At 40.2% G+C, this 15,539-nt stretch overlaps 1 protein-coding gene across 2 annotated transcripts in view; it reads right to left on the bottom strand.

Moving 5' to 3' along the window:
• Positions 1 to 3,776: 3,776 nt before the first annotated feature.
• The window catches only part of Tnpo3 (transportin 3), a 76,830-nt gene continuing 65,067 nt past the window's right edge, over positions 3,777 to 15,539 (bottom strand). For both annotated transcript variants that reach the window (XM_074063503.1, XM_074063514.1), the window contains 3 exons: positions 15,203 to 15,315; positions 6,486 to 6,579; positions 3,777 to 4,859 (listed from right to left, as the gene is read on the bottom strand). In XM_074063503.1, the coding sequence (XP_073919604.1) occupies positions 6,519 to 6,579; positions 15,203 to 15,315 (174 nt within the window). In that variant the 3' untranslated portion in view covers positions 3,777 to 4,859; positions 6,486 to 6,518. The remainder of the gene's footprint in view (positions 4,860 to 6,485; positions 6,580 to 15,202; positions 15,316 to 15,539) is intronic.

Here is a 15,539-nt window from a genome sequence, read left to right as displayed (position 1 = left end):
CTCACACACACAAAACAATGTACCACTGAGCTACATCTCCATTCTTGTTTTTTTTAATCTGCACAGGCCTCTTGACCATATAAAAAGCTGCCCAGCTTTGCTCGTAAGAAGAAATGGCACTAAGATTCTGTTTCATACCTATCAGGTTGGCAAAAATCCAACTGACAAAATGCTATGTTGGTGGGGCTGTGGAGGTTTTACCAGTGTCTAACAACAGCGCGTACTTATTTGTCCTCTCGCCCAAAACCTAAATCCAATCAAGCTTCTGGAAGCCAGAGTCTAGATCTAAACAACAATTTGTAGTAAGTGTAGGGGACAAAATATGTTAACAGAGATGCAATCAGAAACAATGCTGTTTCATCAAATTGGAAGGGAATAAAATTTCAGTTGTCTTAAATTTTATAAACACTCAAAATTTGCTAAAACTTTCTTCAGGGGCTGGGGATGTAGGTCAGTAGTAGAGTATATTTTTAGTATTCATGAGGACCTGGGTTCGATTCCCAGCACCACAAAAGATTATCTTTTAAAGACACATGCTGTATATTTATATATTAGTATTTGCTTAAAAATAATCTCAGGGTGGGAGTATGGATAGAGTTTAGATGGGAAAGGCTACGAATTGATAGTGGGTGAAACTGCTACAGGGGATTTCATATCATTCTCTCTGTTTTCATAAATGTTTAAAATCTTCCATAAATAAGGTAAGACAAGAGCAAACTGTTCAGGCCAGAAAATTACACAGAGCCCAATTCAAACAATGAGCTACAATTTGCAGGCAATGCCCTAATGTATTTAATAGCACATGAATATACATGAAGATAACATAATAATGATCCCAAATTTAGTTAGAATCCCAGTCATTTCCTTTTACCATTTCTTCATCCCCCTTTTTTGGGAGGGGGGGAGTGGGTTAGGACTGGGGTTTGAACTCAGGGCTTCAAGCTTGCAAAGCAGGTGCTCTACCACTTGAATCACCTGTCCTTTCTCAACATTTCTTATTGTAAAGTTGATTTAGACAGGTTTTAGACTGCACACATTTAAAATTCCACATTTGCATCAGCCTGCTTTTTCCTGGAAGCAAAACCAGCTGGGTGAATATGTGTGAAGGCCCAGCTGACTTGCTGCTGGAAGGCAGGCCCTCCTGAGTGGACCCAGCCAGAGGGCAGGTGCTGGGGAAGAAGGCCAGATGGCATATCAAAGGGTCTGGGACAGTGGCGTGGCTCAAGTGGCAGAGTGCCTGCCTAGGAAGTGCAAGGTTCTGAGATCAAACCCCAGTATGGGGAAAAAATGAAAAGGTCTGGTAGAACAGCATATAAAAATTTCCTAGCACTTGTGACGCTGAGGAAGGAGGATCCAAAGTTCAAGGACAGTCTGAACTACACAGTGAGGCACTGTCACTCACAAAAAAAGTATACTTTCAGATTCATGGAGAAGTTGCTAAGATAGGAAGAGTTCTTGTATTCCCATTTTCCCAATTGCTATTTTACATTACTATGGTATCACAACTAATGAAACAGTACGGATACATAATTATTAACTAAATACCATATTTGACTCAGATGTCGTTAGTTTTTAACAACCTTTATTTGTTCCAGGGATCTCATCCAAGATAATACATTTCTTAATACATCTCCTTCACCTCTTCTGGTCTGGTAATTTCAACATCAATTTTTGCTATTGATGGTTCTGGGTACTCATCAGGCATTTTCCAGAATCTCCCTCAATTTTAGTTTATTTGATGTGTTCTTCATTGTTTTTTTTTTTTTAAGGAGGACCACATAGGTGAAGTGCCACTCATGCTTTATCAATCGAGAGTACACATAGGCTGGTGGAGTTGCTCAGGTGTTGGAGCACCTGCTTGCAAGTGTGAGGCCCTGAGTTCAAACCCCAGTACCACCAAAAATAAAAGTCAATTATTAAAAGTACACAGGCTGGAGGGTATAGCTCAGTGGTGGAGCACTTGCCTGACATGTGACAGGTCCTGAGTTTGATCCCCAGCACCACAAAGAAGAAAACCACAAACCCAAAACAGTATCAACACAATTGATCACTGCTGATGTTGACTTTGGCCATCTGGCTGAGCACATTTGCAATGGTTTCAGAATTGTTAACCTGAGTCCCTTTAAGTAACTTTGCCAACTAGACCACAGTGCTTATGTACGGTTCGTGTTTAGTCTGTTTTTAATCATTATTATTTTTGGCACTATTGGAGTTTGAACTCAGGGCTTTGAGCTTGCTAGCATGCAGTCATTGGAGCCACACCTCCAGGTGTTTTCAAAACATTTACAATTTTTCTTCCCATTGGCCTGTATAGTTTAGTTGGCAATGCTTTTAAGTTTAGAGGCCATGAATTCGACTGCCAGCTTCTCTTAAACAACTGGCAAATAAGGAAACATTTCTTACATTCCCCACTGGCAATCATCAGCTGATTTAGGTGGATGGAGAGTTCTCTCCCCAGTTCACTAAGGTCCTTTCCATTACTTGCCCTTTTCCTGAAGGCATTTGAGCTGCACTCCTTCATGCCTGGTGGAGCAGAAAGACTAAGAGTGAATGAATTATGGAGGCTTGGAAGAACCATTATCACTATGTGACCCCTGGTGAACTGACTTCTTCAGTACCACTGGCAGTCCAGGAACCTTTCTTGGGTTTCTATTTGTATTTCTTACTCTTAAAAATAAAATAAAAATAGACTGGAGGTGTGGCTCAAGCCAGAAGAGCACCTGCTTTTCAAGCGCGAAGCCCTGAGCTCAAACCCCAGTACTGCCAAAACAGTAAGATATGCATTCGCCATGTTGTTTCTCAAACTAAGACTTCCATGTTTTGCAGCCCCAGATAACTGTTTTGAAAAATTCCTTAAGCACAGCAAACCCAACTGGTTATTTCAGGGACCTAGGCTGGATTAGGCTTAGAGGTTTTATTGTTTAATCAGAACATGAGGATGGCTGGGGCAATGTACTAACTCCAGGATCTGGTAATTTCATTCCACTTTTCAGAGTTCAAGTTTTTTGCTGTCCTTCTAATGCCTCCTTAGAGAGTAAAACCCTGAGTACCACAGAGGTTATACCAGAAAGCGTTTCATCAACTACAACTACTGTTCTGCTCAGAAGTCAGGGTTACTAGTTCAAGCCCAGTTACTACAACATATAGCTTGATCCCATTTACATGAAACTCAAGAATGCAAGCTAATCTACAATGGCAGAAAGCAGACCAGTGGTTTAAGAGGGAGGGATAGCACTTAGGGGCTCAAGGCAACCTTGGGGAATAAAAAATGTCTACCATCTTAATGTGTCAAGGATCATCAAATTACATACCTTAAATATTTGTTATTTGTACTTGAATTAAGATTATGTATGTGTGTAAATATATATAAAGACTAGGAACTCTGTCCTCAGGGAACAATCTACCCTGGTGGCACACATGTGTTTGCCACCAAGGAGACCTGCTTGTTCCCTGAGGCAGCATGGGAGGGTGAATGCAACACGAGGAGCTTTAGGGTGAACTAGAAAAGGATGTAGAACAAACAATTCCCCAAAGGGTCTGTGGCATAGGACACTCCATACCCAGGGATTGGGATGTCGCTCAGTGGGAGAGCACTTGTCTAACATGTGCAAAGTCCTGGGTTCAATCCACAGTACCCCAAGAAAAAAAGCAAAAAAAACCAAAAAGCCCCATACTCATATGTCTACTAGGTACCAACTAAAGCGGCTCACTTAACTGGTCTAGATGAACCATTTCAGAGGTATGAAACAGTGAACAGAAACAAAAAGAAAGACGGGTTAAATTTTAAAAATTTGTTTATTTTTTCCTTTTTTTGCTGATTTTTCTTGAGATGGCTACACCACCAGACAGAACAGTTCCCTTGTACCTAATGGCTGTGCAGAACTGCACTCCTTCAAAACATAAAATTCTGTTTTGGACTTTCCCTCTTTGGCCTTACTCCCACCCCCTCCATAAGTCAATTAATTTCCACACTTTTTAGTAAAATACAATCAGCCTTGGAAACACTTTTATTCTATCCCCCCACCCTTTTTTTTTTCTCCCTCTGTCTGTGGATGAATAATTCACTAAGAAAAAAAAAAAGGCTTAAAAAACCTAGAATGCACATTTATATCCTTCCCCACCCACCCCAATTTTGGCTGTTCTCCCCAAGATTGACAATAACTTCATATGGATTAGAAGTAGATTTACAGACTGAAGAGGTCAGGGCTGAGTTGTACATGAATATGAGTTTTGACAGTGGCCAGTCCTGAGAATCACTGATGTGACCATGACACAAAGCAGAATAGGCTCCTTGTCTGAATAACTCTAAAGGTGGGAAGAGAGAGTTGGGGGGGAGGGGATTTCTATTCAGTTGTGTTAAAAAGAGGGAAAGGGAGAGTGGAAGAGGACAAAACAGAAAACCTTAAAAGATGACCCTGAAACGTTACTTCCAATTGTAGCTATTTAATTCATTTGAATCCCATTTTCCTTAGGGAATGCTTGTTTCACAGAAAGTTCTTTTATTTTTCTGTATGTGCATTGCACATTGGTGTATGTGTGCTACCAGGCGAATGCTTCAGTTCTGGTTTCATTTTAGTTTTCCTTAAAATTATTTTTCCTTTTAGAAACAAGTTCACCAGGAAACCAGCTCCCCTCCCACCATGCTGGACAAGCTGCAGCCATCTTTTTAAAACCGCGCTGATTTTCCCTCACACCCCAAACAGGAACTCCTCAGGATGCCTCAGAAGGCTGGAGTCTTCTCCTGTCTGGCGAGACGCCCTGGTGGCAGTGAAGGCCCCTCTGCCACAACGGAGGTTTCTGATTGTGGGACACAGTCTGGGTTTTGTTTTCTTCTTGTCTTCTAATTAAAAAAGACATTCCTGACAAAAGAGAGAAGGTGGTCAGTAACTGGCCAGAACAGAGTGAGCATGTTGTAGCACCAGCCTTAAGGCAGAGCTTTCTACACTTGCACAGCCGCCTCACTGTAGACTCTGCCATGAGAACTCAGTTAAAAAACAAACAGAGGCTGGTGAAATGGCTCAAGTGGTAGAGCACCTGCCTAGTAAGCCCTGAGTTCAAACCCCAGTAGCAAAACAGAACCAATCAAACAGGCTGGAGACATGGGTCAAGTGGTAGAGTGCCTACCTAACAAGTGCAAGGCCCCTGAGTTCAAACCTCCCAGTTCTTTCAAAAAAAACAAAAAAAACCAAAAAAAACTTTGTTTTAAAAATTTGTGAGTCCAAGGGAACAACTACTTTAACGAAACAATTGCCTCAGTGCATCTCCAGTGCTGAGCGGACTGCCGAAACTAGTAATGACATGTGGGGGTCAGGAGTGAGCCAGTAGGTCCAGGCCTCCTGTTCCAAACCAACCAGAAAAGCTCCATTTTGGCTTGCTAAAAATTGGGGTGTCATGCCAGGTTTTGTTTTGAAAGAAAGCTTTGCCTACCAACAAGAATTAAAAAGACCATCAACTTAGATTCTTTGGAAAGAGTACTGGTACCATAATGTCTACACTTGAATTCTGGCTCCCCAGCTCCTAACTGTAACATCAGGCAAATTGTTAAACATCTTTGAACTTCATTTTCCTTATTTGTAAAATGAGCACACTAGTAATTGCCCTAGAGAACTTTATGAGAATTCTCTTAATCATATAAAGCACGTAGAGTGGTAACCGATAGCAAGTAAGGGTAAATGAACGTAAACTATGAACACCTTCAGCTGTTACATGCAATGATCCCAAATGAAATTATTACTCATTAAATATCCAAACTTTAGAAATAATAATTTTGGGTGCGGAAGGCACTGCTGACCATCACCTTGATTTATTAATGCATTTATCATGGAAACTACCAGTGAGTGGTAGATTCAAATAGTATTGGCTCATTAGAGAGTTAAGTTCAAGTTAATATGTCAAAGGGTAGGCTTAGGAGCATTGCTTTTCTTCTGCTACCCAGTCCTTTCTTTCTCCAGCTAAGCTTCATGCTTTGCCTAAGAATCCAGAGACAAGCAGCACATGGAAAAAACTGACCATCAGGAGGAGCCAAAGAGGCTACTCCTTTCCTGTACTTGCTGCCCTCGTCAAAATCTGGCATTTGTGTATTTAAATAATAAAGTGGTAAAAATAAGCTCCTTGCTGATTAAATCAGTCTTAGGAGACTGGTGCCATGTATTGTGGTCAACTGTGGGTTAATTTTGTTTTCACCGAAGTAGCCAGGTGAAGTACATCCTTGTTTTAGAAGTGTTTGTAAGAGGAAGAAGGAAGGAATGTCTCTTGAAGCATTCTGTAATAGTTACTTTATTATGGTTGTAGAAATTACATCCAAATACACTGATAATTATCTGGCTGCCTTGGCCCAAGAAAAAGGGTCCTACACATCCCAGCTGCGCAATACATTTAAACTGTAAGTACTTCCCTGACTCTAAGTCCCATGATGGATACAAAACATATATCCACCCAAGCTTCCTGGACAGCTGGGGAAGGGCTGGAAGTACATTATCACTCACCTGGGCGGACAGGCACAGTGCAGGAGGTGTGAGCTACCGAAACAACCTGGTGAAGTCTCGCAAGGCCCAGCAAACTTGCTTACATTCTTCAGCACTAGAAGAGAGGAGAAAGATATAACCTGCTGAGAAATGACCTCAAGCTGAGAATAGTCCCAACTGCCAGAAGTGCGTTTCATGGACTTTCATTTTGACAGGGTCTATAGCCCAGGCTAACCTCAATCCTCCTGCCTCAGTCTTTGCAGTGCTGGAATTATAGGTATTTATTACGACACCCAGCTTCTTCACTGACTCTTCAGTGATTGAACATCTTTCTACAGGAAGATCTGCTTCAGATCTTTCTGTAAATCAGGGTAAAAATGAACTATTAGGGAGTGATCTCTTGGTTCTTGTGTATTTGGACAATCTTTGCCTCAGTTTCTTCATCTATTATCTACCTTATGTTGGTCAGAGAATTAAATTTGTTCTGTATGTAAAGCATGTATGATAACAGAACAATGAACAACATAGTACTCAATAAATGTAAGGCTGTTAAACCACCACTTGAAGTCTCTGACACAAAAATACAGGGACTAGAATCTCCCAAAATAACATGGCATGTTCACCTAAGACTGTGATCATTTTAACTCTGAGCTGTGCTAACTTAGGTACCCTGGTTTCGTGATTTTCTTCCAAAGACAGATTCTATCTATATGGCAACTAAATCTTTATCAGTCATCAGCTTTCTACCTGAACAGTGTACTCAGGATTTCCTCCTGTGGGAAGAGGTAGGAGAGAGGAAAGGATTAAGGCATGTAGAAAGGGAGAAGTAAGGAACAGGACTTGGTCCTCAGGCAAACAGTGAGATGACTAGGTGGTATGAAAAGACTAATAATTGTAAGACTCCATTTTTTCTTTTCTTTTTTTTTTTTTCATTTTTCTTTTATTATTCATATGTGCATACAAGGCTTGGTTCATTTCTCCCCCCTGCCCCCACCCCCTCCCTTACCACCTACTCCGCCCCTTCCCTCTCCCCCCCATCAAAACCCAGCAGAAACTACTTTGCCCTTATTTCTAATTTTGTTGTAAAGAGAGTATAAGCAATAATAGGGTGGGTGGTAAGGGAGGGGGTGGGGGCAGGGGGGAGAAATGAACCAAGCCTTGTATGCACATATGAATAATAAAAGAAAAATGAAAAAAAAAAAAAAAGCAATAATAGGAAGGAACAAGGGTTTTTGCTGGTTGAGATAAGGATAGCTATACAGGGCATTGACTCACATTGATTTCCTGTGCGTGGGTGTTACCTTCTAGGTTAATTCTTTTTGATCTAACCTTTTCTCTAGTACCTGTTCCCCTTTTCCTATTGGCCTCAGTTGCTTTAAGGTATCTGCTTTAGTTTCTCTGCGTTAAGGGCAACAAATGCTAGCTAGTTTTTTAGGTGTCTTACCTATCCTCACCCCTCCCTTGTGTGCTCTCGCTTTTATCATGTGCTCATAGTCCAATCCCCTTGTTGTGTTTGCCCTTGATCTAATGTCCGCATATGAGGGAGAAATACGATTTTTGGTTTTTTGAGCCAGGCTAACCTCACTCAGAATGATGTTCTCCAATTCCATCCATTTACCAGCGAATGATAACATTTCGTTCTTCTTCATGGCTGCATAAAATTCCATTGTGTATAGATACCACATTTTCTTAATCCATTCGTCAGTGCTGGGGCACCTTGGCTGTTTCCATAACTTGGCTATTGTGAATAGTGCCGCAATAAACATGGATGTGAAGACTCCATTTTTTCAAAAGATTCCCTTTATCCAAAACTTACTAAGAAACCAATTGAGGGCAGCTTCATTCTTTCATGTGTCTTCTAACAGTTTTTGCTGACTGAACCTGAGGCTAGGCTAAAGCACTGAATGGGGAAGCGCTTCCTAACATGCTTGTTCTTCTGTGGCCCTTTTCCTAGCTCAGAAAACTCAGGGATCACTCTATAGCTTAGAAGAACCTTGATTTAGACCCCAGGACTTGATTCAGCAGACTGTTCTAGGAACTTTCTTCTAGTCTTAGCTCCATCCTAAAAATGTAGTGAAAATTAAGAGTCTTCTGGTTTTATTGGAATTCTGCCATTCCTCTTTGTGGATATTGCAAGCTTCAATGAAAGTGCTACATTTTTCAGTCTACTTCCAAATCAACACTGATGCTAAGAAAGCAGACAAGGGTGCACATGCAATGTTACTCATATTTCTAAAGTCAGGATGGTGGAAGAATGTAACCCAAGAGAGATTGTAGTATGGTGTGCTATTATACCAGGGACTAACACAAAAGGAAATCCCGACACTCTTAGAAAAGTGCTGAAGACTTAAGTGTCTTGTGCTATCCTAATATCTTACATGCTTAAAATGTTACCCCTCTTCAATCACAGACCCTGATTTAATCTGGACAAGAAGTAACTCCATTGTTAGCCTCTTTTTTGTTACATGAAATCAAAAGGTATGAAGTATAGAACTTTGTTGGGACAGGGCAAAATAAGAGACAGGTCACAGTGTCTCACAGTGTCTCAAATCAGCTCCACTTCTGCCTTCCACCCTATCAGTGACTGCTCTGGTACCAAAAGCTTCATCCAAATGTTGAACTTGTGCCCACAGAAATGGATCAAAAGCTCCTTGAATTCTAGCACTGTTTTCTGTTTCCTGTTTCTGTCCTTCTGCCATTTACTAGTTCCTGATTTCTAATTTTATTTAGTTTTTCAAATGCATCATCATTATTATTATTATTATTATTACTTTTGTGCTACTGAGGTTTGAACTCAGGGCCTCAAGCTTGCTAGGCAGGATCTCTACCATCTGAGCCACTCCACCAGCCCTTTCTTGTGTTGGGTATTTCAGATAGGGTCCAGCATCTTTTGTCTTTAAAAACCCTCATTACAAGTGGTAAGTAGTCACACCAAGATAGAGAAATAGAAAAAATGGTTAGATGACTTCTAATCTCAGTTTGAGCTAGTGACAGGCCCATCTGGTGTTCAGAAAGCAATAATGATATTCTACATTGAAAAGGCTCAGCTTTCTTCAAGTTGACCAACTAAAAAAGACAGGGAATTAATTACCATTGCCATTTGAAAAGCAGGCTTGGACTTGCTGCAATGAAACTGAACCAGTTCACCCTCCCTGCTAGGATGGTAAACAAAGCAGCATGTTGTTACAGGACTTTAAAACCAAAAGGGAGATTGAGTCATGCACAGGTTCACGGGCAAAGGCATACCAGAGAAAGAAAATTAGTAAAAGGAGGTGAGCCATCTCAAACCCTTTTTCTTAGCCCCTTGATATTTCTTACTTCTGTTCATTTCCCACCATTACATCATAGCCTTGTACAGAAGGGGTGCAAAACTCGTTTAGCAATAAAACATCACATAGGCTAGGTTGATAGAGCACTTTATTTTCTCATACCACAGGGCAAAGTTAACATATAGTTTTGTCCACACTGTTTTCTTTTTTTCCTTGCCCTTTTCCTTAAATTAAAAAATGTCCATGATCTTGATTTCAGACTCAATCCACTGTTCTACCTGTCATATATTAGTCTCACCAAGGGGATATGGGCTTGGTAGAGACTTACTCCACAATGTGTGGGTGGCCGCCTTAAGAGTTTGGCAGGAGACATGCCCCAGCTAGTTTTGCAAGTACAAAAGGACATTCTGGCAGTTTCTTTTCCAAGAGAAAGGAGTTCAAACTTACTTGCTCACCTACTATGTGCAAGATCTTTAAGTTTTCATTTGGTATCTCAAATAATTCTATGAGACATGGAAACAGTAGCCTTATTTTACAGAGAATTAGTTGAAGTTCAGAGTAACAGGGTGAGTAGCAACACACTTAACTCTAAACCAGGTCTTTCAGTGTTTCCCCAAGGCTTCCATTTGCTTTAAGGAAATTAGAGCCAACATGGCCATGCCTGTCTACTGATGGAACAAACCAAAACAGAAGCAGACAGAAAGGACTACCTTATTATTTACACCTGTGATCACTTGTGGGCAAAATACTACTTCTATGAGGAAGACTCATACTCAAAGGAAATTGAATATTTTTATAAGGTCATCCTAGTCAATATATGCCACCTAGTAGAGGGGAAATCCCCACTTCTAGCAAAATGTATCACAAAGGCAGTCACATGGCTACTTTTCAGTCATGCATGTCTCCTGAAGTACAGTTAAACAACTGTTACTTCTGGGGCATGAAATTAATTAAACCACTTCGTAATCCACAAAATAATAGCAATAGCACTTCATGGTTTGGGATTTCTTTTTTTCTCCTCTCTTCTTTTTCTTTCCTTTCTTCTATTTTTGTCTCTCTTCTTTTTTCCTCTCCTCTTTTTCTCCCTCCCTCCCCCTTTCTCCTATCCCTCTCTTCCAGATAGGTTCTTACTATGTAGCCCTCTTAACTCTTGATCCTCTGCCTCAGTCTCCAAGTACATGACTACACCTGGCTAAGTTTTGGAGTTTTAACATTAACAAAATTGTTGGGGACATTCCAAAGGATGAGAAAGTAAAACATTTTTGAAAATGACATTAAGAAATAAATTCTCAGAAAAGAGTAGCTCTTTTACCATTAACTAAAATGCTTTATTTTCCCTCCTTCCCGAAAACTCGGTCCTTATAAGATAAAGAAAAATAACTAAACACTAGGTTCGGCAGGTGCTCTACCACTTGAGCCATTCCATTAGCCCATTAGGTCTGATTTTAATTTTAAATGATAATACATGCTCATGAAAAGAAATGTAAAATAGTACAGAAAGTTCTGAAATGAAAAGTAAAAGTTTCCCTCCTATCCTGGTTTCACTTGTATATTTTTTTCCCAGAAATTTGTTATGCATAAAGTATCCTGCAGATAGACAGACAGATAGAATAAAATAAAACATCCTTTAAAAGTGTACATTGGTCCATTTACAAAAGCATGAACAAACAAAACAAAGCCTTAGGAAAGTAATTTAACCAAGAAGCAAGACTTGTACATTGAAAACTATAAAACACTGCTGAAAGAAATTAAAGGCACCAATAAATAGAAAAATGGCCTGAGTTCATGCACTAGAAAACTCATTAATTTGTGCATAAACAGAAAAACTCTAAATTCAATGGCATCTCAAGGGACCTCAAATAGCCAAAACAATCTTGAAAAATAACAAAATTAGAGATATAACAGTTCCTGATTTAAAATTTATTACAAATCTACAATAATCAAAACAGCATGATACCAGCACAAAGCCAGACAGACTAATGGAATAGGACAGACCAGAAATAAACCTTCATGTATATGACCAAATGATTTCTGGCAAGAGTGCTAAGACCATTCAATAGGGAAAGAACAATCTTTTCAACAAGGTGTGGAGAAAACTAGATATCCACATGTAAAAAAGGCTGGATTTTTACCTAGAATCATATAAAAATTAAGTAAAGCTGGTGCTGGTAGGCTCACACCTGTAATCCTAGCTACTCAGGAGGCAGAGATCAGCCCAGGGCAAATAGTTCCTGAAACCCTACCTCAAAAACCATCAGAAAAAAAGGGCTGGCAGAGTGGCTCAAGAGGCAAGAACCTCTGCCTAGGCCCTGAGTAACTCGAAACCCCAGTGCCACAGGGGGGGAAAAAAAAAAAAGTAAAATTTTAATTGCAGAAAACCTAGGGTAAAAAAACACTTCATGACATTAGATAGAACATCAAGAGCACAAGCAACAAAAGTAAAAAACGGATGACTAAGTTACATTAAAATTAATAATTTCAGGAGCTAGGGATGCAGTTCAAGGGTACATCATTTGCCGAGCACACACAACGCACTGGATTCAATTCCTAACACTGCAAAGGACAAAAACAAAAACAAAACAAAGGACACAATCAACAAAGTGAAAAGGCAGCCTAGAGAATGAGAAGAAATGTTTGAGTTAATATTCCAAGTACAAGCAACTCCTACAACTCAATAACAAAAGGAATTCAATTTTAAAGTGGTCAGGGGACTTGAATAGACATTTCTCCAAAGAGACACAGACAGCTAATAAACATATAAAAAACTGTTCAAGACCACTGCAACACTACTTTATAGTAGGTGTGAGATGTTATGGTGGCTGTTAAAAAACAAAGGATCACTGAGCACCCTCCCCCACTCCCATAAAGGTATTGACAAGGACACGATGAAACAAAAAGCTTGTGTACTGCTGGTAAAAATACAAAATGATGAAACTATATGTAAAATAATATGGTGGTACATTGATTTTTGTTTCTTTTTGGTGGAACTGGGGTTTGAACTCAGGGCTTTGCTCTTGCAAAGCAGGTGCTCCACTGCTTGGAGCCATGGCTCCAGCGCATTTTATTTTAGAGATGAGGTCTCTTGAACTATTTGCCTGGGGTGGCCTTGAACTGTTATCCTCCCATTTCAGCCTTCCAACTAGTTAGGATTACAAGATGTGAGCCACCAGTGCCCAGCGCTCAAAAATCTTTTTTAAAAAATAGTTACTGGGCTGGCAGAGTGGCTCAAGCAGTAAGAATGCCTGACTAGCAAACATGAGGCCCTGAGTTCAAGCCCCAAGTCTGTCAAAACAGAAATTAAAAAAATAGAGTTACCACTTGATCCAACCATTCTGCTTCTGGGTATAAATTCCAAAAAATGAAAGCAGGGTCTCAAAGTGATGTTTGTACACTATACCCATATTTTTGGAGGCATTATTCACAATAGATAAGAGCTAGAAGCCAACCTAAATGTGCACTGACAAAAGAATGGACAAATAAGCCAGGCGTGGAGGTGCACACTTGTAATCCCAACACTTAGAAGGCTGAGGCAGAAGATGAGAGTTCGAGGTCAGCCTGCTAGAGTGTGAAACCCTGTGTCAAAAAACAAGTAATAAACCCCCAAACGAAGCAAATAAACAAAAAAGAATGGATAAATAAAATGTGGTATCTATCTATCTATCCAGTGCAATATTATTTAGTTTTAAAAAGGAAGGAAAGTTTGGCACATGGTACAAGATGAACCCTAAGGATATTACACTGAATAAAATAAGCCATGAGGAGGCTGGAAGGGTAGTCAAACCAAAAGAAACATCAAGTAGGATGGTAACTGCTACAGGGTGAAAAGAAGGAGTAACATCTGCTAATGGGCATAATTTCAGCTTTTGAAGATGGAGTGGCCCCCAAAAGGCTCATGTGTTGGCAGCTTGTGCCCTAGCTGGTAGTACTGACAGGTGACTGGATGGTAAGAGCTCTAACTTCATCAATGGGCTAATCTGTCGATAAGCTCATAACTGAATGGCTATATTAGAAGATAGGGCCTGGCTGGAAGAAGTTTATTTGGGTTGTGACTTTGAAGGGTATATTTGGTCCTTGTCCCTTCCTGTCTCTGCTTACTGAAGGCCATGATGTGAGCAACTTTGTTCCTCCATGTCCTTCTTCCATTATGTTCTGTTTTACCATAACCTAGAAACAGCCATTCAAGGACAGAAACCTCTGAAATCCACCTCGCTTAAACTGTTTTCTCAGATACTTTATCACAGAGATGAAAAGTTTAATACATTGAAAATGGTTAAGATGGTGCCTGGTTTCTAGTCCATCCATCCGTCCCCCCGTTCCCGCCCCACGCCACACACACAATTAGCAACCTCACTGCAACACTCCTTCTTTGACCTATATATCTTCCCTCAACTATATGAATTTACACCAATACCTTAAATTTAGTCAAAATTCTAATGACTCTAGCTATAAAAAGAAGTGTCAGGGCAAGAAAACACAGTTAAAAATGTAATTGAAGTTGCTGCAATTAATATTAGCAAGCATGATGGCTCACAGCTATAATCTCAGCTACCTGGAAGGCTGAGATTGAAGGATCACAGTTAGAAGCCAGCCCCAGCAACAGTTCATGAGACTCCACCTCCAAAATTGCCACAGCAAAATGGACTGGAGGTTGGAGGTATGGCTCAAGCAGTAAAGCACCTGCTTTGCAAGTGTGAAGCCCTAAAGTTCAAACCCCAGTCCCACCAGAAAAAAAATACCAAGGACCATAAAACTCTCCTAAGACTTTGATTCTTTTAATCCAAGAGAAGGAAAAGGCTATACTTCTAGTATTTTCTTTAATATTGAAAATAATATAAATGTCTCCTAATAAAGGCAATAAAAAGAACTCAATTTTAACTTTTATGGCTATAAAACAGTAGCCAGGAAGACTATGTAAGTGTTAAAAATGTTTGTATGTTCACAGTATTAAAAAAAAACAAAAAAACAAAACACTGCTGCTTAGCAAGCACAGGCCCTGAGTTCAAACCCCAGCACCACTACCCACTCCCACTTTACATTTTAAATCCAGAGATTGTGAGCAAGTGATCACTGGATCTAATGTTTCATTTGCACAACTTTGAAAATAGAATTTGAGTATCTTCAGGGAGGAGGAAGTTCTCTGATTCACTGCAGCCTACATCACTTTTTAATGCTTAATAGCCAATGCTTCACCTATTCAGGCATCGGCATTCTTCACCCCTAAAGATGAATGAGAACTAAGAAGAACTTGGAAAGACAAACAGAGATCCCCTGAAGGGGGACCTTTTTCCTTTGGGAGAGGTATTGTCTTCACTTATCCAGCCAGCTAGTTCACATATGTGTCATGTCCGTCCCCCCACCCCCCATTGGCTTTCTGCGTCAATCTGTGCAATGCAAGGTTAAAAAGATACTATCTTTCCATATACCCAGCAGCTATTCACGCTTTTTACTAAGCCCCCAAGCATCACTCACCTCGTGACTTGCTTGTGGAAGTCTGTAAGTTGTTTGTGTGTCACTGTGACAGCTCCCACAGTTGTCTCCTTTGGCAAACCTTTTAAGGAATTCTCTAACCACCGACAAAAAGTCTGTATAGAGAAGAGGGAATAACAGTAAGACAGTTATAATTCTACAGGTACTAACAAAACCCCACAGATTTTCTTTAGCAGCATTTGTTAGGAAATTAGCAAAAGTGCTATCTTTAGGTCCTCAAATGCTCTGGGTTGATGTCTGCAAATGCAGACCTAGACTTCCCTTCAGAGGGGCAGCAGGTATCCTTACAGATGGAGGCTTTCTAGTTTTGTTTTGTTTT

The sequence above is a fragment of the Castor canadensis genome, chromosome 2 (assembly GCF_047511655.1).
Source record: "Castor canadensis chromosome 2, mCasCan1.hap1v2, whole genome shotgun sequence".
In the NCBI taxonomy this organism is placed as follows: domain Eukaryota; kingdom Metazoa; phylum Chordata; class Mammalia; order Rodentia; family Castoridae; genus Castor; species Castor canadensis.
The sequence above is the reverse complement of the archived record's forward strand: the minus strand, read 5'-3'. Positions and strand labels throughout refer to the sequence as shown.